The 23,333-nt window shown below is 51.7% G+C and overlaps 2 protein-coding genes across 2 annotated transcripts in view; one reads left to right on the top strand and one right to left on the bottom strand.

Moving 5' to 3' along the window:
- Positions 1-3,745: 3,745 nt before the first annotated feature.
- LOC136174366 (ecto-ADP-ribosyltransferase 5-like) lies at positions 3,746-7,145 on the top strand. The gene is given in 6 exon segments (XM_065944503.1): positions 3,746-3,864; positions 4,068-4,262; positions 5,366-6,089; positions 6,671-6,703; positions 6,790-6,819; positions 6,822-7,145. Coding segments are annotated over 5 exon segments (945 nt in total). The 5' UTR covers positions 3,746-3,864; positions 4,068-4,178; the 3' UTR covers positions 6,896-7,145.
- A 613-nt stretch (positions 7,146-7,758) lies between these two features.
- LOC136174749 (short transient receptor potential channel 2) overlaps positions 7,759-23,333 on the bottom strand; it is a 17,077-nt gene continuing 1,502 nt past the window's right edge. Inside the window, exons 2-13 of the mRNA XM_065944935.1 lie at positions 21,932-22,639; positions 20,186-20,398; positions 18,936-19,100; positions 17,632-17,806; positions 14,381-14,581; positions 14,120-14,282; positions 12,813-12,905; positions 11,595-11,787; positions 10,895-11,022; positions 10,695-10,773; positions 9,047-9,176; positions 7,759-8,150 (exon numbers count right to left, since the gene is read on the bottom strand). Of these exons, the coding sequence (XP_065801007.1) occupies positions 7,759-8,150; positions 9,047-9,176; positions 10,695-10,773; positions 10,895-11,022; positions 11,595-11,787; positions 12,813-12,905; positions 14,120-14,282; positions 14,381-14,581; positions 17,632-17,806; positions 18,936-19,100; positions 20,186-20,398; positions 21,932-22,639 (2,640 nt within the window). The remainder of the gene's footprint in view (positions 8,151-9,046; positions 9,177-10,694; positions 10,774-10,894; positions 11,023-11,594; positions 11,788-12,812; positions 12,906-14,119; positions 14,283-14,380; positions 14,582-17,631; positions 17,807-18,935; positions 19,101-20,185; positions 20,399-21,931; positions 22,640-23,333) is intronic.

Here is a 23,333-nt window from a genome sequence, read left to right as displayed (position 1 = left end):
AAAGCATAAAATTCTAACCACTAGGCCACCGGGGAACTCTCTGGGGTACCCCTGTACCCCAGCTGCTGCCCTTCTGTCCTTCCTTCATCCTGCTCAGGAAACTTCTCTTCTCAGTTTCCCCTCATCCAGGCCTGTGATGAACATTTCATACTGGGGATGTGGCTCCAAATTCTTCCCCAGATATCCCCAAATTTCTCAATGGCCTGAAACTTCCCTAAGTATCCCAAACCTCTCCATATAATGTGAAGTAGTCTCCCCAACATTCATATGCTGGAACTCTAATGCCTCGTGTCATGTATTAGAAGGTGGGGCCTTTGGGAGATTATTAGTTCATAAGCCCTCATGATTGGGATTGCTGTTCTTATAAAAGAGACTCCACAGGGCTCCCCAGCAGCTTCCAACCTGTGAGGACCCAGTGAGAAGGTGCTGGCTATGAACCAGGAAAAGGCCTTCATCTGACCAGGCTAGCACTCAGGTCTCAAACTTTCAGTCTCCAGAACTGTTAAAAATAAGTATTTGTTGTTAAAAATTTACCCAGTCTGTGGCATTTTGTTATAGTGTCCTGAAAAACAGGTAAAAGGTTTCCTGAAACTTTTCCTAATGATTGCTGTGACTCTACCATTAACACCCAGACTTTCCATTTCAGAAACTGTTTTCCATGCCCAGTGCCCAGGAGGAGGTTGGTGTGCCCCTTACCGAGACTTTCTCCAGGGCAGGAAAGCTGGTCTCTAATGACAACCACCAGGGGAGAAGGAGGCCGGGTTTCTCTTCTTTATCATCAAATCCCACACCCCTTGTACCTCTCCCACACAGCTGCTCAAAAATGTGACACTTCCCCATCTATATAATAACCTCAGACATGCAGATGACACCACCCTTATGGTACAAAGTGAAGAGGAACTAAAGAGCCTCTTGATGAAAGTGAAAGAGGGCACTTTTGGACTCTGTGGGAGAAGGTGAGGGTGGGATGTTTCGAGAGAACAGCACCGAAACATGTATATTATCTATAGTGAAACAGATCACCAGCCCAGGTTGGATGCATGAGACAAGTGCTCGGGCCTGGTGCACTGGGAAGACCCAGAGGAGTTGGGTGGAGAGGGAGGTGGGAGGGGGGATCGGGATGGGGAATACGTGTAACTCCATGGCTGATTCATGTCAGTGTATGACAAAATCCACTTCAATATTGTAAAGTAATTAGCCTTCAACTAATAAAAATAAATGAAAAAAAAAAGTGAAAGAGGGGAATGAAAAAACTGGCTTAAAACTCAACATTCAAAAAACTAAGATCATGGCATCCAGTCCCATCACTTCATGGCAAACAGATGGGCAAACAATGGAAACAGTGACAGACTTTATTTTCTTGGGCTCCAAAATCACTGCAGATAATAATTGCAGCCATGAAATTCAAAGACACGTGCTCCTTAGAGGAAAAGCTGTGACCTACCTGGACACCATATTAAAAAGCAGAGACATTACTTTACTGACAAAGATCTGTCTAGTCAAAGCTATGGTTTTTCCAGTAGTCATGTATGGATGTGAGCGATGGACCACAAGGAAAGCTGAGTGCTGAAGAATTTATGCTTTTGAACTGTGGTATTGGAGAAGACTCTTGAGAGTCCCTTGAACTGCAAAGAGATCAAACCAGTCAATTCTAAAGGCAATCAATCCTGAATATTCATTGGAACGATTGATGCTGAAGCTGAAGTTCTGATACTTTGGTTACCTGATTCGAACAACTGACTCATTGGAAAAGACCCTGATGCTGGGAAAGATTGAAGGTCGGAAGAGAAGGGGATGACAGAGGATGAGATGGTTGGATGGCATCACCGACTTGATGGACATGAGTTTGAGCAGGTTCTGGGAGTTGGTAATGGACAGGGAGCCGGCGTGCTGCAGTCCATGCGGTCAGAAAGACTTAGGCACGACTGAGTGACTGAATTGAACTCCCCATCTATTTCTGGATGTCTCCTCTAGGCTCAGAACACTAACCTCTGCCCCGGGTGATTGGACCAGAGTTCTTCCCAAGAAAAAGGGAATCCCTGAATCCAGAGAGAAATCAAGGATCCAGGCTGGAGCAACAGCTTCCCCACTGGGTTTGGTCCTGCATTCAAAATCCCTGGCCTCAGGGAGTAGCTCTTTATTGATCCTTTCAGGAGAGCATGGAGACTCACCTGAGGAGCAAGAAGAGATTCCCAGAGTAGAGAGTCTGGGTCCCAACTCGAGCGTTAATTGACCATGTGATCTTGGAGGACTGTCTGCTTCACTCCAGACCACTGTTCAATTACTAGATTTGACTCCATCTCTTGAAGCCTTTCTTGAAGACAGGTCTCTCAATGGGAGAAGCAATTCCCAAAGCCAGAGGATAGAGAGAGGACAAAATACTGATACCAGCAGATCTTGTCACAGGGAGTGTCCACCCTTTCATGCCTAGTTGTCCCAGACAGTATAGTATCTTCTGTTCCAGCAACTGACAGTGCTCAGGACCCTCTAGGGGGAGTGGCATCAGGATATGTAGGTGAGATGCCGTTTTTCACAATAATGTAAAACAGCAGAAGGTCTCCTGATACCAGTCTCATTGGAAGGGGATGAAAGAACTTGTCTTGATTTGCTGTGTTTGCCAACAAGCAGTCTGGTTTTTTGGACTGTCTCTCTTCTATTTTGTTTATGTTCTGGTTTGTAGGATCTCAGTTCCCTAACCAGGTACTAACAGGGCCACCACAGTGAATACCTAAATCATAACCCCTAGGCCTAAATCATAATCAACCAGGGAACTCCTTGGGACGACCCTTTTCACCCTCCTCCCTCAACCCTGGACACAGTTTGTCTTCCTTTTTAGTCTACAGAAAGGATTTCTGGAGGAAGCAGTATTCTAGGCAAAGGAAATTCTTTATTTGGCTGGCAACCTGAGTAGATGAGGTAACAAAGATTGGGCTGAATTAATGAGCCAGACCAGGACAAGGCCCTGGGATAAAGCTAACATTTTACGCTCATCTCAGACACAGCAGGTAGCAGGCACATCTCTTTAATCCTGGTTTCTGGACCCCCAGGTCCTCTGGGCACTCTGAAGGAGGAACCCTGCCACCCCCAGAGGTTCATGCTGCTAGAAAGTTCTTCCCAGAGCTGCCGACTGATTCCTCACTGGTCCCTTCTTCCATTACCTCCCAGGGGACATCCAAAACACAGAGTTGGGTATTTATAGGCAAGCCCAGGGAGGTGAGGGGAAAGGTTAGTGTTTATAAACATGGGGTCACCTGCGTCTGAGAGGTCAGGGGACAGAGAGTCTGGGGAAGGGCAAGGCTGGCCCCCTGAGGATGTGAGGGAGAGAGCCCTGCATCTGGGCAAGGCTTACAGAAGGGAAGGGGTGTAAAGAGAAAGGAGAGGGGTGGAGACCGCTCAGATGCTGGAGTACACATCACCCAACAGTTGGTCATATGCAAATTGTATGCAAATCAACGAGTGCACAAGTGGTGACCTTTCAGCGGGAGGAACCCTTTTGGTCCCCTCCGCCTACTGGTGGGGAGGCCCGGCCACAGCGGTGAGGGCCCTCCCGAGGGAGAGACCACGTCTCAAAATCCCCCTTCTCTAGCCCTGGTCTTGCTAGAAGACAAAGAAGGTCCTTGAGAAAGACCCCGCGGTCCCTGGGAAGGGGAGTTACAGCCCTCAGTCCCGCTCCCCCAACCCCGGTGTCTGTTGTTGTGGAAGAGAGGTGTCGGGTTACCGCCACCGGTGCTATACTTAGCCGCGGACTTTGTTGATCTGCGGGACTCCGGGGACAGGGGACATCGTTGCGTCCGCCTAGACTTCAGCTCCCGCTGCCCGGAAACTCAAGTGCTTTTTCTCGCTCTGGGTCTTCACCACCTCCAGGTGGGTCCTTGACTCCTGTCTCCTCCTCTTTCCAAGCGGAGCCAAATTACCCATCCGCCTATATCACCCCCGGGGCAAAAGGTGCTGAGCATTCTGGCAGCCGGGAGGAGGGGAGCAGACTGAGGTTGTGCAGGGGTGAAGGCGGTGGATGCTAAAACCCAAGCCCCGCCCACTCACTTAGACCCGCCCTTGGCCCCGCCCAGGCCCTGCCGGGCCAAATCTCTGTCCCCCAGCCCATCGAAGGAAGCCTAGCCTGGACCGTCGCTGGTCCCACCCTCAGCTGGATCTCACTCTCCAAGTGTCTCTGAGGAATAATGTTGGCAGCTCTGCTGATCGCCCTCAGCTGCCTCAGCCTCCACACCCTCGGCAGCGGTGTCCGCCCATCTGTCCCCGGGCAGGTAACAAGGGGGAACTATCTGCTGCCACATAAGGAACACTTTGGGGGAACCCATTGCCTTGACTCCTCAAAGATCCCTCCCAGGAATGCTTCTCTAGGATGTCATCCTCTGAACCCTCTTCCTCTCAAGGTCACTGCAGGGAGCCCCAAGTTCCCATTCCATCTCCCAGAACCCCACCTCCACTCACTGGTCCTCCTGTGACCTCAATCCTTCATACCCTCCTCCCTCGGGACAGCCTCCAGCTTTCTCCTCTCACTTCCCATCTCCCACCATGGCCCAGCCTGCACACACTCCTTAGGGTTACCTGTGTACAACCCTCCTGCAGCCCCTCCCAGACCAGGGCTTGACATCCTCCCCACTCCCACCCCAGGTTGGAGGATGCAGGCTTCTAGAACAGGAGAGGACTGAGTCTCAGAGCTGACAGGGACCTGGTGTGATATCTACACACCTGTGTGGGAGAGGGAAAGAGTCAGAGGCTGGGCATGGGGTTAGGTCATTGGAGATTGATTGTATATTTGTATGTCATCTGCACAGTGAGTCTCAGAGCCAGAAAGGTGTTTGGAGGTCATCCAGCCCCATGTCCCACCAAGTGCAGGAATCTAATGGTAGATGACTCCTCTTAGTACACAGTGAGGATCTATACGCAGTCCTGACAATAACCCTATGAGGTTGGAAGTATCCTCAGTGTATAGGGGGAAAACCTGAGCCCAGAGAAGTTGAGACTTGCCCAAGATCTCACAAGCAGTAAGTGATGAATTCAGGAATTAACCCATATTTGATTGACTCCAGGGCCTGTTATTTACATTTTGGAGCTCTTGGCAAATTTCACACCCTATTTTGGGCATAGAAATGAGATTTGGGGGCACTTGGGGGGTGGGAGTCTTTTTGGTCCCACAGTGCAGCCAATCTTAGTTCCCTGACCAGGGACTGAACCTGTGCCTCCTGAATAGGAAGCCCAGAGTTTTAAGCACCGGACTGCCAGTGAAGTCCCAGACTGAGATTCTGTGCTTCTAAACTGATCTTCCACCAGGACCTCTGTCCAGTACCCTGAACTTATATGTTTTCCTGTGTGGCTCCTCTCTTCCTTTTCTCCATTATCACAGAATATTTCCATCCAGAACCTGAGCCTGGCTCCAGACACATTTGATGATGCCTATGTGGGCTGCTCGGAGGAGATGGAGGAGAAAGCAGTGCTTCTGTTAGAGAAGGAGATGGCCAACCATGCCCTGCTGCGGGAGTCCTGGGAGACAGCCCAGAAGGCCTGGGAGCAAAAACGTCCAGGGCTCATTCTGCCTCCTGGCTTCAGAAGCCAGCACGGAATCGCCATCATCGTCTACACCAACTCATCCAACACTTTGTACCGGGAGCTGAACCAGGCTGTGCGGACTGGTGGTGGCTCCTGGGAGTCCTACATGAGCCACTTCCCTTTCAAGGCCCTGCATTTCTACCTGACCCGGGCCCTGCAGCTGCTGCGGGGCGGTGGGGGCTGCAGCAGGGAACCCGGGCAGGCGGTGTTCCGTGGCGTGCGCAGGATTCACTTTGAACCCAAGAGTGTGGGGGACTCTATCCGCTTGGGCCAGTTTACCTCCAGCTCCCTGGATGAGGCAGTGGCCCGCAGATTTGGTAATGCCACCTTCTTCTCTCTAAGGACTTGCTTTGGGGCCCCAATCCAGGCCCTGTCTGTCTTTCCTGAGGAGCGTGAGGTGCTGATCCCCCCATATGAAGTCTTCGAGGTGACGAGTTTCTCTAAGGAAGGAAACCAAAGCCTGGTGACTCTCTCCAGCAGTGATCAGATGTGCAGCCACTTTAACTGCGCCTATCTGGGTGGTGAGTCATGCATGAAGGGAAGCAGGACTGCCAGGAGGTTCCCAGTTGATTTCAATCCCCAGGGCCTTCAAGAGACCCACGTCATTAATGAGGACATTGAAGGCCAGAAGCTAGTTGGAGATATTTTTCTCTGTGATTCAGGTTCTGCCAGCTCAGAGATAGTCGGATAAGTGTTTTCTGCACATGTGATATTCTCAGATGATTCTCTAAATGTTCTCAAAATTTTCCTTCTGCTACACAGTCTAATAGACCAAAAGGTTAAGGAGGGCAACAAGCAGAGGAAAGTGGCAGGAGTCCAGCTTCAGATCGGAGGCCATGGCATAGTGAGTTGATGGGACGAATTTGTGCTATTCCCCAGTACTGAGGCAGGACAGAGTGACTGGGCCAAGATGGGGCAGGGATGGAAAGGCAAATGGGGAAGCTTTCTTGCAGAAGGAGGAAGAAGGGAAGTCAGAAGTGTATTTGGCAGAAGGGAAAGGTGGATTGTGATGAGGAGTGGCCTTGCCAGGGCCTGGTAGGAAGGGAAGTTTGTGGTGTGAGGGTCTGTCTACTTGGAGGCCTCACTGTGGTGTCTTTTGCAGAGAAGAAGAGGCTGAGCTGTGAGTCTGTGCCAAGTGAGTCACCCTCAGGTCCCCCCCTCAACTGTTTTGACTCCCCACTGGCCCTGCTGACCATTCACTGTCTTTTCTTCTCTCTCTAGCAGGCGGGCCGGCAGACTCACTCTCCAAAGGGCCTTTCCTCTGCTCTCCTGGAAGACCCTGCTCTTGGCCTCTTGGGGGTTCCAGCTCTTAGGAGCTGGGCACTGAACGTTCAATGCCTGCCACTTAGGAGTCCTGGGAACATGTGACCTCCAGATGAAGAAGAGGGGCTTCGAAGAGCCTGGAGAAGCAACAAGATGGTTTCAGACCCAGACCTAGCAGCCATGTCTTCAACCAGGATGTCGGGGATCTGAGGCCATGGTAGGGTGGAGGGAGGCCCACCCTATATGGTGGGGACTCCTGGGAACAAGCAAGGATAGTGCTGTGATGGCTACTCCATTAAACAGTGCTGCAGTATGGTGACATCAAATTTCATGACTGCTTTGTGTCATGAGACTGGACTATCTGCCCTGCTTTGGTCTTATGGGACTCAGGGACTCAAATGAATGACTTCTTGATCACTTTTAGACATGGTCCAGGTGCAGACCCTTGTCACACCCCATAGCCTGCAACCCCAGATGCTTTAATAGACAGAGAGGTTCCTCACAACAGCCAGGAAGGCAGGGAGGGGGACAGATGGCTTCCTCGGCCGTTTGTCTGACAAGGAATGCAGAGCCAAGGAAGGAAGCAACTTGCTGAAGGTCAGGGAGGTTGTTTTCAAACCAGGACCCCTGCCTCCCAGCCTCATTTCCATCAAAAGTCTGAAGGAGCTCAAAGTAGGATCCTAAGCCCAAGATATCAGGTCCCAGAGCAAGCCATTTCTCTGTGTTTTGGCTCCCACCAGGGTTCATTTCAGGGTTGGTAATTTGAAAACATCATGAGACAGAGATTCTCACACAGTCTGGAGACATCTGAGCTCCAGATCAGAGGCTTTATTGAGGCAAGGAAAGCAGCAGTGGCTCCTATGAAGTGACCCCCGCCCTCAGCCATCTAGGCTGCTCCAGTCACAAGAGAAGGGACCTCCCCCAGCATCAGGTCCCCTCCTCGGCCCCCAGGTCTGCCTCCTGGGGCAGGTCCCCGGCCCCCTCTGATTCTTGCTCCCTGTGCACTAACACGTGAGCTGGGGAGGAGGGGGCAGACTCCCCAGAAGCTGGAGCCTGAGCCCCTCCAGCATCCGGAAGCCCTCTTTCTGAAGACCCCTGGGTTCCCACCGTCGCTGGCACTGTCAGCTCCGGGGTCTCAGGGATGGGGGGCTCCAGGTTCTGGAAGCTGTTGCGCACTCGGGTGATGTAGCGACTGAGGATGCTGGCTCCTCCGGGCGGCCGGCGTGGCCCTGCCTCCACCACAGCCCGCTGCACACCGGCTACCTCACTTTGCAGTCGAGACACCGTCTTGGTCAGCTCTGTCAGTCTGTTGCCCAGGTCTGAGGGTTGGGAGTAGAGATGGGGTTCTCTCAGAAGGTGAGTCTGCCCTGGTCCATCTCTACCCTCAACAGGGGAGGGTATGCCGGAGGATCCTGAAGCAGGAGAACTGGAGGAAGTGAGGGATTGGCACTGGGTTTGGGCCAGGTTAGCAGGCTCCGTCAGCAGTGGATGAATCAGCAGAGCTGGGGTGGTGATGGATTTAGAAGATAGCAAAATGAAGGTCTCATGGACCATAGAGGGGTCAGGAGCCATAGGGATGAGGATTGTCTATGGGTAGATATATGTATATCTGCCCTGTCCTCCTCTTCCCCATTTACATCTGTCCTGCTCACACCCACCCTCAGGGCCGAGTGCAGACCCAACCCTCTCTCTCTGTCCAGCTTCTGGTACTCTAGCCTTCTGCCTTCCCATGAGCCTCTCACAGTGATAGGCTCTTCCTCTCCTTTGAGCTCCCACTGCAATTTGTTTCTCTTTTTTAAAGCACTTCCTGACTAGGGAGATGGTTTCTCTTCCTCACCAAACTGAAAGCTTCCCATGTGTCCCTACTGGGAACAAGGGGGCATAGTAATGAACTCTGATTGAATGAATGAATGAATGATGAATAAAGTGAAAGAGTGAATGCATAAGGGAGCGTTGAGAGAATAAATGAACATATTAATGAAGATAGGAACAAAGGGATAAATGAAGGGAGTGGGATAAATGTCTGAATGGGGGGGGGGGTGGGCCTGGGGGTTATTGAGTGCAAGGGCACACACTCTCTCTGCAAGTTGTGGCTTCCAAGGGTGGGTCAGAGGGGGCCACAGAGAGAACTGCAGGCTAGACGAGAGGTGTGAGGCTGGGTGTTCCAGATGAGCAAGGGACAGGAATGGGGAAGGCTTGGAAGTGAGCAGCTAACCTTTCCGACGAGTCTCCTCAAACTCCCGCTGGGCAGTCTCTATGTAGCGTTGCACCAGGGCCTTGATGACACGAAGCCGGTAGGATCCACGCTTTCCCTCCCCACGCCTTGCCCCTGCCCCAGGATTTGCCTGGGACAGGAAGACAGGAGGGTAAGAGGGATTCCTCACCCCCAGTCTTTCTCTTCTCACTGCAACCTCCCCCAGGCAATGAAGGATAGAGGCACAGTCTGTGCAGAGTTGTCTATCCCTGAAGGTCACACATCCAGACCTTCGTGTAGGTCTGGCAGGTAGTCTGGATGGAGGTCACACATTGTGGAATGACTGAGTGCAACGGAACCAGGGAGGGAGGTGGGTGAGGGTTAGGAGAGGAAGAGGAGGAAGAGGGGAGTGGGCAAGGAGAAAAGCTGAGCAGGACAGAGTTGAGCTCTCTCGTGCCACCAACCCATCCTTGGTTTTTTTGAGCTGAGTCAGGGCAGGTTAACCCTGTCCTTCAGATTCCTCAGAGGGGAGACTAGAGGATATGGGGATGCATCTGCATGGACTAGCTCATGCAAAGGAAATGGAAACCATCGTGCAGGTTAAAGTGATCGGTTCTGGGTCCAGTTTCAGGCCTCAGGACAGAACCAGGAAGGCAAGTCAGGCCTTTGGGGCAGATAATAGAGGGAGCAGAGGTGAAGATGGCAAAGTGCTGGGCTTGGAAAACAGGCTGAAATCTCAGCTTGGTCATTTTGCCTCTGGGAGCCTTGAGCCAAGCTGCTCAGCTTCTTCAGGCTGAACATCTCCACACTAAATATGGAGATGGGGGGTTTCCCTGATGGTCCAGTAGTTAAGAATCTGCCTTGCAATGCAGGGGATACTGGTACAACCCCTCGTCAGGAAAGATCCTACATGCCGTTTCTTTTTGCTGCTCTAGACTGTCAGCACTTCAGGGGTCCACCATCCTGCATATCTTTATTTTCAGTATAGGTGTGCTTAGGTAAGTATTTATTAAACAAACTATTGACCAATCAGATAAGGGAAGGCCTACTTCATCAGGGGATCCAGGGGCCTCTGAGCCTCAGCGCTGGCCTGTGGCTTCACAGAGCTGAACTTACAGAGACCTTGCCTTAGAGAGACCCTCAGGTGACATGTTTTAAGGGGAACAGATGGGACCCCCTGCAATAATGCTATCTGAATTAGGAGGGGTCCCATGCCAAGCCAGACTGAGTTAGGGAGCAGATAAGCAGAGGTAAGTTAGTCCCCTGGAGGCCTGCCCTCCTCTCTCAGGCCTCAGTCACCTTCGAATTTCCCGGTGTGTGGGGCATTCTTCCCTTAGCTCCTAAATGTTTTACTGTGGAAAACATTCAATAGTTTCTTGGCTTGGTTTAGGGCAAAAAGTTTTGCCTGGAGCTTGCGGGGTATTGGTGGCTTGGGAGGAGGGTGGCATGGACTTCATTTTAAACTGGATGATATAGGATTGGAGATTTAGGGAATAGCCAGAGCCAGGCAGAGGGAAAGGCCACAGGAGAGAGTAGAAACTGGGAGCAGGCTTTCTACAAACATATCTGGGAAGACAGACGAGCCAGGGGTGTTCAGACAAATGGTACAGAGAGTGCAGCTAAAAGCCCGATGTGAGGAAGACTCACAACAAGCACATGTGATACTCACAAAGGTGGGGATTGGGGGATAGTCTGGCTTCTTGGTTTTGCAGCAGAATTGGCAACAGCAAATGAAGCGAAAAACTCTCCTGAGACATTGAGATGGTGGGAAGGGGTTAGTCAGAGGAAAGGGTCCAGGGAGATGGGGCGGGAGCGGGGTGGGAGTGCTGAGTGCTGGGGGTTTGGGAGTGAGGGCCCCGAGGTCCTTACCTGAGCAGGTAGAAGATGGCCTTGGGGGAGGGCAGGATGTTAAAGGGCACGGGCAGTGTCAGGCCCTCTCGGAAGTAGGACAGGTAGAGTTTTGAGCGAGCAAACTTCCATTCCACGTCAGCAGCGTCCTGAGGGCCCGGAGGCGAGTGCTCAGCAAGGACCACTTTGGTGCTTAGCCCTCCTGCCCGCTCAGTCTGCCCCATTCCCCCTCAGTCCTCTGGTCTCTCATCTCCTGTGTGCCCACCACTTTCTTCTCCCCACTCTTGTCTCCATCCTCACCTGTCATCCACATCTCCCCTGTTTGCAACTCCCTTCCCGCTTCCTCCCCATCATCTTGCCTCCTTCTGACATTCAATTCCTGCCAGCCTGTTCTCCAGCCCACAAACCCTAACTCATCCATCTCCTTCCCTCTCACTTCTCATGTTTCCACCTACTTTTCCACAACACACACTTTCTTCCAGCCCTAATGTGGAATGAGCGCTAGTCTTGTGTCTGATAAAAACAATAGCACCATCAAGACCCTCAATCTACAGACGAGGAAGTGGAAGGCTTGAGAGGAAAACTTGTCCCCAGTATCAAAACACGGCAGTAATGGTGACAGAGCAGGAGCCCAAATCTCTTGACTCCTTGCATCCTATTCCTTTCCTTCCCTTTCTCTCTTCTTCCCTCTGGCCCGAGCTGCTTCCCTCAGTTCACATACCTCAATCTTCTGGAATGAGTTGGTGATCATGGCAATGAGCATGTTGAGCAGCACAATCACCATGACGATGGTAAAGATGCCATAGAGGGCCCGGCCCACGAATTCCGGCACCAGAAACTGAGGCATGTCCACCACACTGTGCTCCTCCATGCCAAACATTGTCCAGAACAGAAACTGGAAGGTCTCATTGAAACTGGCACAGTGGGTCAAAGGGTAGGATGTGAGGGGTGGGAGATGAGCCTGGGGGCCACCCAGACTCACTCCTCCTCATCCTCCTCACCCTGAGGACCCAGCCAAAGGCGCTCTGCTTACATGAAGTCCTTTGGACTGCTTGCTGTTTCTGAGCCAGAATTTACTGAGCACACAGCAGTACCGGGAACAGGTGCTAAGGATGCAGCCGTGAACAAGACAAGCAGAGTCCCTGTATTCAGGGACTTTATGTTCTGGGTGGAGATGGGGGTGAGATGGACACTATGCCTCTTCCATCCTCCACACTGCATTCAGTGTGTTCTTTCTCAATGCTGCGTTGATGTGCTGGACTTCTGTTTGTCAAACTTTAAATGCTCCTAACTACTCTCAGTCCAGATGCCTATTATGCAACCTACCTGAGGTTTTTAGCAAAAATACTTTTACTTAGCTGTCACCCACCAAAGAGCAGGAGGACTCAGCCTGTTTGTGCTACTGTGGAGTGACTGATCCCACCAGGGTCCTTGAAGGGGGTTGGAAGGAGTAGTTCCTGTCCCTAGCACTAAGATTCATGCTTTAAACCATGTCAGCAAAGTTTTTCAACATCCAGAAGCCAGAATGTGAACAAGGATTCTTGGGAAAAAGGGTTGGTCTGAATAAAGCCTCCATTTACTTTGAGAAAGCTTTGACAAGCATCCATAGATCCAACTACAAGTCCTTCAGCATCATTAATAAAACCATCATGTAGTTGCACTCATGAATTCATGATTGAATGATTGCCTGGGAGGCCACTTGGAGCTCTCTGGCCTGGGAAAGGCAGGGTAAGGCAGGCTTCTTGGCAGGCCCTTCATGAGTTCCATGACCTGGCCCCTCTACCCTCTCCTGCTTCCTCTCTCAAAATCCCCTCCATGTGCCAGCCATGGAGGAAGTCTTGCTATTCCCCAAACATACCTCCTTGCTTAGGTACATGTCCCCCTTCTGCCCAGAATGCCCAGACTCCCACCTGCCTGGCCCGCCTCCACCCCAGCGTACTTGCCCAGCCGCTCAGTCTCCTGGTAAGGCACATAGATGTTGTTGAGGCCACAGAGGAAGGCGGTCAGGATGATCATGAGGATGAACATGAACCTGGCCAGGGGCGGAATGGGGAAGGGTCAGAACAGGTCTCTACCCTGGGAGAAGTCAGGCTCTAGGAAGAGGGATGGGGGTGATGGCTCCTAGGTTCAGCCTCTACTTGGCAAGGATTCAGTTATTAAGAAGAGAGAAATTAGGGGGGTGGGAAATGAGAAGCGATTTAAAGGGTGTTGAAACAGAAACTCTCCCTCCAGAATAGAAGTTTCTGGGTTGAAACAGTCAAAGTTAAGGATGGCCCAGGCTCCCAGGGAGGGACTGAGATGCTGAGATGTGGTACAGGGATGGGGGAGAGTCACAGAGTCCTACTGGACAGAATTTCTCACCCGCAGAGTTAAAGCCGTGTGTGAGTTGAGTTGGCTTGCTGCAGGGAGGGATGGAAGCTGAGCTGAGCTGAAGATGTTCACAGACATAACAAAGGTTTTTTCCCACCAAGGGCACCCACTCCCATCCTACCTAAGGCAGGGGATTTCCAGGGAAGCCGGCATTAACTATGGGTTCTGATTAGGGTGAAAGGCCAGGTATGCTGCAAATGATTAGATGATAATTATCAAGAAGACCAGATAATTCCATAAGTTCCAAGAGCAGTTGTATAAGGAGAACCATCCAAAGGGACCCTTGAGTCAGTGTCTCACCTCAAAAATGGGGAAATGGAGCCCCAGGTTGACCATGGAGACAGCAACAGAACTGGCATGCCAACCAAGGGCTTTTTCTTCATTTGGTGGTTCTTGATCTTTGGAGTCATAGGTCTCTTTGAGAATTAGATGAAAGTTATAGACCCTCTCTGGCTTCCCAGGTGGCCCTTGTGGTAAAGAGCCTGCTTGCCAATGCAGACTTAAGAGACACAGCTTCAATCCCTGGGTTGGGAAGATCCCTTAGAGAAGGACATGGCAACCCACTCCAGTATTCTTGCCTGGAGAACCCCATGGACAGAGGAGCCTGGTGGCTATGGTTCATAGGGTGGCAAAGAGTTGGACAGCTGAAGCAACTTAGCATGCATGTAGCACGTGTAGACCCTCTCTGCAGAGAAATGTATCTTGACATTTACATTCCCACATTTTCCTATAGCTCCAGGGTTTCCAAGGTCTCTGGACCCTGTACAAGGAACCCAGGTTAGGAACCCCTGTGCTAACTAGAGCTGGGGAACTTCAGAAGGAGGTCAGATGGGGTCCGTCGGAGGGGAAGATGCTCGGAGCAGAGGCAGTACGCACCGGATCATGTCGTCAATCATCCTGCCCATGGAAATCTGCAGGGTGCCCAGCGACTCATGGGCCGGCAGGATATAGGCCAGGCGGGTGAAGCTGAGCATGCTGGTGACAGCGAAGAGCACCTCAGCCAGGAACTGGGGGTCCTCCGTGCGCCATTCGCTCCGCTCTGTGCAAGGGGGAATGGGGACGGGGGGAGGCGCTGAGGCCAAGAGCCAAGGAAGAGAGGGGGCTGGGGGATTCAGGACTGCGCTAGGGGGCACTCACCAGCCGAGGTGAAGTAGTGGCAGGCAGCCCCGTCGGGGTCATCCTGGCAGTGCTTGTGTGCAAGCCCGGCCAGGAGGAGGCGCAGCGTGAAGGCCGCCAGGTACAAGGAGAGGATGACCATATCCAGGAAGTTCCACCAGTCCAGGAGGTAACTGCGCAGGCCCTCGATCCACACTTCCTTACACTCAAACCACAGGAAGCCTGAAGGAGGCGGCAGGGCGCCAGCACCAGCTGAGACACCGCTTGCATCCAGGTCAGAGCTGGGTGTGTGGGTGTGGTTGGTGGGGGGAACCTCTCCACTGGGTGAGGGGGAACTAAAATATCCCAGGCATGAAAGTGATAAAATGTAGGCATTTAGTCTGCTTCAATGTCACAAAGATCTTCTATGGAAATAAAGAGAACTGGCTGATGCAGACTTGGCCGTGGGGCCAGTTTCAGTGATCTGGTTAGCTGATAAACTCAGAAAGTAACACCTGGAGAGGCTGGTTATTGCGAGGGGATGATCTAAATCTGGGTCTCCCTGCCGTCCACCATATACACACTGACAAATATTTAGAGAATATTGATTTGAAGGGGCTCCAAATTATCAACCTGCTCATGATCAGCCCAGGGCCAGGCCTGGGGAGGGAGGGTCTTGAGAGCTGGACCCCGTTAACCAGGTGACCCTGACACATCATGCCCTTCTCCACTCCCTGGATACAAGCACGTGCTTTTTCACTCATGGTTCTGTCCACACCTAGAAAGCCCTTCCACACCCTTTAGAAGGCAGGCTCACCTTTGCAACCCAGGACAAATCTCACCTCCTCTCTGAAGCCTTCTCTAACCAGGAGCAGTGTGTTCTCACAGCTCTTTTCAGATTTCTGTGATGCCGTTGCCATGGAGTACTGCAAGGTATCTCTTCCTGGGTCTGTTCCCCTCCCCTCCCTGAACTTGGAACCCCTCAAGGGCAGGGACTGTGGTCTATTCACCTCCTTGTCCACAGTGCCCAGAACAAGGCCCACCAATCACTATTGAATAAACACTGATTAAGCTCCTACCATGTGCCAGTGGATCCTGTGGTGAAGACACAGGCCTCCCCGGGCTCATGATCTAGTGAGGGAGGTGGGCAAATAGCCAAGTCATTACAGCCCAGCATGGTCAGTGCTAAGGTGAAGGAGAGCAGGGGAACAGAGGCCATCCTTGGAGTGTTTAGGAACTGATCCTCACCCTGATTTGGGAACCAGGGAAAGCTTCATGTCTCACAGAGAGTGATGTTTGAGCTGAGACCGGATAGAGGAGTGGAAGCTGGGGCAGCATGAAAGGGGAGGGGGTTGTGGGGAAAGAGAACTCCCATGGGCCTGGAGACAAGTAGGGCATGGTGGGAACTGAGTCCGTTTCCATGGCAGCAGAGCACCTTGTGAAGGTGGGATACATGCTCAGATGTATGTTGAATGGGTGGATGGAACCCTATTTATTTAAAATATCTTTATTTGGCTGTGCAGGGTCTTAGTTGCAGCATGCCAGATGCTCAATCTTTGTTACAGCATGTGGGATCTGTAACTGTGGCATGCAGAATCTTTTTAAAATGTGGTGTGTGGGATCTAGTACCCTAACCAGGGATTGAACCCAGGACCCCTGTATTGAGAGTGTGGAGTCTTAACCACCAGATCACAAGAGAAGTTCCTGGATGGAATCCTAATTAATTTATCCATGTGTTCTCAGGGCTTTGCTCACAATAGAGCAGCAGCAGGTGTTCACTACATGAAGAAATGAGGAATGCTGTTCCTTAAGACTTCTTTCCCTGCAGGCAGGAACTATACTGGTTTCACCTCCACCCAATACAGGTCAATAATGATTAGTAAACAGTTGGATGGGAAAATTTTCTTCTCGGGTCACTCTTATTTTCTTCTCCAGAGTTTCTTGGCCAAATTTCCTCTCGTGCCTCACTGACTGACTTGTTATAGGGTGGAGTAGCAGACTTAGTCTACTGGTGGTTTGGGAGTTGCCAACTAAGCTAGAGGTAAATCAAGAGAAGATAGATGAGGAAGGGGAGCCCAGCCCAGCTGCTGAGCTGACCAGCCAAATGCTCAACAGAGCTCTGGGGATTCTTGTCAACTGCATTTGTTGAACTGTTTGAGAAAATGCAGTTTTGCTATAGAAGGAAAGAACACCAAATGGAATGGGTGAAACTTATGCGTTAAGCATATATAAGTTAGTTATCCAGGTGACATGTTGGACAAATAAAGCAAGTAGAACACATATGTTGGGCTTCCCAAGTGGTGCAGTGATAAAGAAACTGCCTGCTAATGTAGGAGATGCAAGAGACGCAGGTTCAATCCCTGGGCCAAGAAGATCCCTTGGGGTAGGAAATGGCAACTCACTTCAGTACTCTTGCCTGGAAAATTCCATGGACAGAGGAACCTGGTGGGCTACAGTCCATGGGGTCACAAAGAGTCAGACATGACTGAGCAACTGAGCGCATACACACACACACACACACACAGAGAACATATGTGTGTGAACACGTAGAATATTCAGGGTCGACATTCAATATTAGTGACACTGAATATACACGAGACAAATGAGGCCCTTAGGATTCATCTGATCTTAAATTAGCTCCCCACTGGTAATACCAGTGGCCTCACAAGTCCTCTGCAACAAAATTGCAAAGATAAGTCATAGCTGCTCGCCAGGATGATTAGTAAGCTACAGTTGCGGTCAGACATACGTGTCCCTGTGTTTCTCCTACAGATCAAGTGCTGAGCCCAGGCAGCTTCTGGCTATGGTATCCTCTGCTCAAACCTCTGGTCCTTAAAACAGCACCATCGTAAATACACCATTTGTATGTACTTATGTAATAAACTGTATGATTCAAGCATCTTATTTTGGTCTATGAGTCTTTCTGCTCCATGACCTTTGGGATAAATTGCCTGGTGGTGTACTTGCTGGCTACCGTAATACCAAGGTGATCTGCCACCTAACACCATGGACCAGTGTCTTGTTTGTGAGAGGATATGAACATCCAGAGTGGGTAGTGACTAATGCCAGGATAGGGGAAGAATGGGATACGTACTCAGGGATCTATCACAGGGTGAAGTCCCCTGATTAGAGGTGAAGGGGAAACCCAAGGTGAACTAGAGCCCGGAGGGGTCTGGTTACATATTCAGGGAGCATCTTCAGGGGCCAACCCGTATAGGAAGGCTCACTGTGAAGAAAAATGAGGGGGTCCCCAGGAGGGAGTCTACCACAAATAAAAGGCCCCACCCATGTACCTGCAACCCAAACCATGTGCAGTGAAGTCTCCCAGACACTCTGGCTGCGGCCTCGGAAGGTACTCAGCTGCGTCTCCATGACCAGGGACTCTCCCAGCAGGAAGATGAGGAACCACAGGTAGGAGGCCGAGTGCAGCAGGAACTTCAGCACTGGGATCTTCAGCAGGCGGCCCAACTGCAAGGGAGGAAGGAGAGCAGGCTTCTCAGAGTCCTGCTCACACTTCTCCCCTCCCAGGAGAACTTCCGGAATGCTCAGTCCTCACGTGTCTCCTCCTTTTATTCACTCACTCATTCAGACGTTTATCAAGAATGTACTGTATATTAGGCCTTCCCCTTCCATATTGATGTTTTCCTTCACAACTATAGGAGGTGGGTTATCATTATTTCCAATTTTAAGCTAGGAACTGAGGATCACAGAAGTAAAGTAACTTTCCCTGGGGGGTCCCACAGGCTCTTCGATCACAACCATATTAAAAAGTAAGTTTATCATCTTTGGATCTCAAACGTCTTCCTTTTCCTCCTGTGTCCCCATCTTAGAAAACGTCCTGACCACCCAGAACAGGAAGCCTGAAGGCATCTCTGCATCCTTTCTCCTTTCTCTCACACACTCTGACAGCCTCTTGGACTCCCACCCCTACCCCAATTCATCCTTTACACCCCTAAGAGAGAGAGCTTTATAAAACACAAAGCTAATAGGATCTCTTACCTCATTACAATCCTCCAGGGGCTCTCAACATTGCATAAGGTTCTGTGGAACCTGGGCCCCTGCTTGCTTCCCACCATTGGCTGATTGCTATTTGCTCTTATGCTTTAGCTACACAGAATTCCTTTCAGTCTCTCTAATGCTTTGCATTCTCCCTCCCTGGGACGTTGGATGGATGCCCTTTTCCTGCCTCCTGGAGCACTGCTTACCCTATTCCTCACCTGGTTTACAGGGTCTTGATCTTTTTTATATCCACAGTGCCAGGCATGATGTCTGGCTCGTAGTAAGGAATAGAAATATCTGAGTCCAAAAGGGCTCCCAAAGAATTTGAGGTTGGGGTGGGGGTTTCATTAGGAGAGACTGCATATAGGACTCAGGCTTTGGAGGCAGAGAGACCTCAGTTTCAATCCCAATTCTGCTATTTCCTGTGGACAAAAGAGAATTTCTGATCCCTGTGTCTTCACTGTAAAATCCAGGTGCAATGCCTACCTTCCAGAACCACCTCAAATTACCTAAAAGGAACATTAAGGGCCCAGCTCAGGGCTTGGCATAAAACAAGTGCTCAATAAATGACAATTATCATTATTTATATTCTTAGTACCCGGGACTTGGGTGCCAGCCAGTAGCCAAGGCAGAGGAGAGGCATGGTGAGGAAGATGAGGAAGGCGACGAAGAGCTTCCAGATAGTGGTGCTCCCACGCCAGCCAGCCAGGTTCCCACACCAGATGGAGGACAGGACTTGCTGGCAGATGGGGTGTGCTACAAACTAAACAGAGAAGGGTATGAGTGGAAGGAGTGACCACAGGCCAGGGAAAAAGAAGAGGAGCCAGTCAGGTGCCCTGACTTCCCTGTGTAGAAAGTGAACCATGTTTCTTTTCGCCCCAGGCCAGCCAGTTAAGAAGAGGCAACCCACTTGCCAAGTGACCTTGGGCAGACCCCACCCCTCCTTGGGACTTAGCTTCCTAGTCTATGAAGGAGAAACTGAGCTCAAAGAATTTTCTGGACTCTCCAGATCCCACATGGTTGAATCTAAGCCAGGCAGTGGTGGGTGCAACTGGATACAGGTCCCAGAACCCTGAGGGTTCCTCGTCTTCTTAGTGATGTGGGGCGCCAGGTAGCATGGTCTTGAGGAAGGGAGGAGCAGGGAAGGTGGAATTTGCTGACCTGGGCAGTCATTGGAAAGGAAGGTTTCTAGTTAAGCTCCTGGTGGGCTAGGATATCTGAGGGTGGGTGAGAGGGAGAGTAAGAGACTGGGGGAGGCTAGCAAGGGAACATGTCTTTGGCTTAGGGGTGGGCATCTAACGAGATGGGGAAAAATGAAATCACTTGATATTTCAGCCCTGAGAGATCTAGTCTAATCTTGCCGAATAGAGTAAGATATTGAAGTGTTACCACAGAAAAAGACCAGACCAAACCTACTCAGCAGGCCAACGGGTAAAACTCAGAAGTCTGGTCTGGTTGGGTCATGGGACTTCCAAGGCTGGGCAGAGGTTAGGGACTTAGACTGACGGTAAGAAGGGAGGGTGGGAGACCCACAGGATCAAGGGCCTGGAGAGAAGGGTGGTCAGAATCAAGATCTAAGAGGGGTCCTGGGACTTCCCCAGTGGTCCAGTGGCTAAGACTCTGTACTCCCAATGCAGGTGACCTGGGTTCGATCCCTGGATGGGGAATTAGATCCCACATGCCACAACTAAATCCTGGCACAAAGAAATAAATATAAATATTAAAAAAAATAATGAGGGGGTCCTGAGGGCAGGGAAAGGACTTGCTTAGGGTTGGATAGGGGCCATCTAGTGGGGACAGGGCGACGGGACAGGGCAGGGCCGGGGAGGTGGGCAGGGCCCAGCTGACCCGCTTCTGGTTGTAGTTGACGGCCAGTCGCAGCCTTGCCAGATTGGGGATGCCTTCCTCAAAGGCCTGGCCCAGACCCTCGGCCTCGGGCTCAGTCTCGCTGTCCTCGCCCAGGTCATTGAGCACCGCAGTGACCTCACTCTGGTTCCGGCACATGCCCAGCAGTTCAAAGCCATAGTCCTGGCTCAGCGATTCCAGGGCAATGTACTCGGGCTGTAGGGAGAAAGTTCAGGTGTGCTAGCCATCCTGCGGGCCCAGCCCACCCTCCCGACACTGGGCCTGGGCCACTCTGTCCTGCCCTCAGCCGCCACTTCCCCACAGCTGATGCCACCCTAAACCATCTATTCCTTTCTTCTCTGCCACCCCACCTGTCCTCCTGGCTCTAACGAGGCACCTGCTATGTCAACATTGCTTCTCTGGTTCTGCATCTATCTCATCGCTGAGTCATTTCAACACAGAACCCTTCCTCCCATCACCTGTACTCACCCCTAGTCCTTTCCTTTCCCTCTGCCTGTTTCAATTCTGCTCCTACTCTTCATGCCTTCTTGGGTTTTTTTGATACCTTATATGAGAACACATGCTGGCAGTTTTGGGAGCTGCAGAGTGGGCAGCTCTTGCCTCCACTTTCCCCTGCCTAGCCTTGGTCTTACTTGGGGCCCTAACACCAGAGAGAATCCAGGCTAGGATTCCAGGAGGCCCAGCACGGTCCCTCAGTTGGCAGCACCCTGGGTTAGGTATGTCCCCTTTCCAAGCCTCTGTCCCTTGCCAGAGGGCTGCTCTTCCTGCTACCTGGAAGTGGGGGTCCTCATTCTCTGATCCTTTGACTCCAGAGAAGCAGCACGCTCCTCCCCCGGCTCACCTGGCACAGGTCACGTCCAGCCTTAGGCCTCTGTTTTAATATCCCTGTCTGTTTCCTTACCTAATGGTAGTTGTCACCATGGGGATCAAGTCGGGCTGGCACTGAGAAGATGTCAGTGGATGAGTGATGGATGGAACTAGACTGTGAATTCAAGGCCCCTGATCAGTCCTGGCCTCCAGGCCTTCCCTTCAGGTGTTCTGTCTGCCCAGAGCCCCTGCTCTAATCCCATGTCTCCTTTTGCTAGCTGAGAGTCTTTGCTTGCACTGAGCCCCTACATCAAATATCCTCCCTACTCCTCTTCACTTGTGTTAAACCACCTGGTCGTGTAGCCAAGGTTAATCCCGCTTCCTCTAAGAAGTCTGCCCTGCACACAACAGCTATAGCCTCCTGACCTATTTTCTGGCCCTTGGAAGCCCTGTAGCACCATCCACAGAGGCCCCGAATGAAGCTGAGCCTCTGGGGTTCTTGTCCACTTCACTCTGCCCTCTTCCACCCTGATGTGATCATGAGCTCGAGGCCCCAACACAGGATGGTCTAGATGGGACCACACAGTAGGCATTCAGCAAGGACAGGTTCTACTGAATGTCATCTCTAAGTCTGTCCAGCTGTTTTTCTATCTGTGTTCTCCCTCCTCCATCAGACAGATGCAGGACACCCCTAGGGTTGGGTATGTGTTGCCCCCATGAGACTAGGAGCCCCTGGAGTGACAGTTGTCTGCCATAAGAAAGAATCCCCTTCAGGGCAGGATTCTGGCACTCCCCATCAGAACGGAGGTTTCCTGAGAACATCTTTCTGTTGTTTCTCTCTTCCCAGAACACCACCAGAGGCCCGACCATGGAAGGACAGATACAGGGCACCTAGGGCAGGAGGAGGGAGCAGAAACCAACCTTAAACTCAGGCTCCTTGCGGGCAAGGCGCCGGAGCTCGCGGCTGAGCTGGAAGGCAGCGAGCATGGCATCCTCACTAGCCAGCGAAAGGTGGGCGCGGCTGGCGATGCCGCGGTAGGTGTTGATGCGAGACAGGGAGAACTTGAGCAGGTCGTAGCGGCGCGCGTTGCTGCACTCGAGGCAGGCACAGGAGACAGGGTGTGGCCGTGCGATGGTGTGACCCTGGCCCATGAGCAGCTGGGCAATCTCATACAGGTCCTTCTGGCAGGCCAGGGTGAGGGGTGTGACCCCGGGGGCGAAGCGGGAGCCATCGATTGACGAGTCAAAGAAAGCCAGTGAGGAAGACCTGGTGTCCACCTTGCGGCCCTTCTCCCGTTCCAGCCTGGCCAGCAGGTGACGCACCACTGCGGGTTGGTTTGTGTCCACAGCCACCAGCAGGGCCTCGTGGATCTGGCGGAAGTCGAACTTGACGTTGGCCAGCAGCACATCAGTGATGGCCTCGTGGCCCAGGCGGATGGCCAGGTTGAGAGCCTCCCTCCAGGAGCGGTCCTCAGCCTCCTCCACATTCCGGGGGGGCCCGCCTGGGGCCTCGACCCCTGCCTCCAGCAGCTGCTGCACCAGGCCTATCTGTCCCTCCTGGATGGCACCCAGCAGTGGAGCAGGGAACTTCAGCTTTCTGTTCACGATCTCCATCCAATTAGGCTGAAGCTGGATGAAGGAGCAGACAGTGTAGGACCTCGAGTCCCCAACCTTCTTTGCTGGGGGCTTTCCTCACCCTTCCATTTTCAAGCCCTTAACCCTCTGTACCCAGCCACCATTATAGTCTTCCTGGTGGCTCAGATGGTAAAGAGTCTGCCTGCAATGTGGGAGACCCGAGTTCGGTCCCTGGGTGGGGAGGATCCCCTGGCGAAGGAAATGGTAACCCACTCCAGTATTCTTGCCTGGAAAATCCCATGGACAGAGGAGCCTGGGGACTACAGTCCATGGGGTCACAAAGAGTTGGACATGACTGAGCAACTTCACTTCCATCCCAAACACAAGTTTTTTTTTGTTTGTTCTTTTTAAAGTACACTTAGTGTTTGGGCTTCCCAGGTAGTGCTAGTGGTCAAGAACCCGCCTGCCAACACAGGAGACAGAAGAGACGTGGATTCCATCCCTGAGTCAGGAAGAGCCTCTAGAGAAGGACATTGCAACCCACTCCAGTATTCTTGCCTGGAGAATCCCATGGACACGGGAGCCTGGTGGACTACAGTTCATAGGGTCGCAAAGAGTCAGACATGACTGAAGTGACTTAGCATATAGTATTTAAGTATAGGTAGTTTTTTAAACCCTCAGAAGTATGTAACTCATTCAATTCTTAAATAACCCTGTAAGGCAGGATTTATCACCCCACCCTGTCCCC

Source organism: Muntiacus reevesi, chromosome 9 (assembly GCF_963930625.1).
Source record: "Muntiacus reevesi chromosome 9, mMunRee1.1, whole genome shotgun sequence".
Classification (NCBI taxonomy): domain Eukaryota; kingdom Metazoa; phylum Chordata; class Mammalia; order Artiodactyla; family Cervidae; genus Muntiacus; species Muntiacus reevesi.
This window is presented reverse-complemented; position numbering and strand designations above follow the sequence as displayed.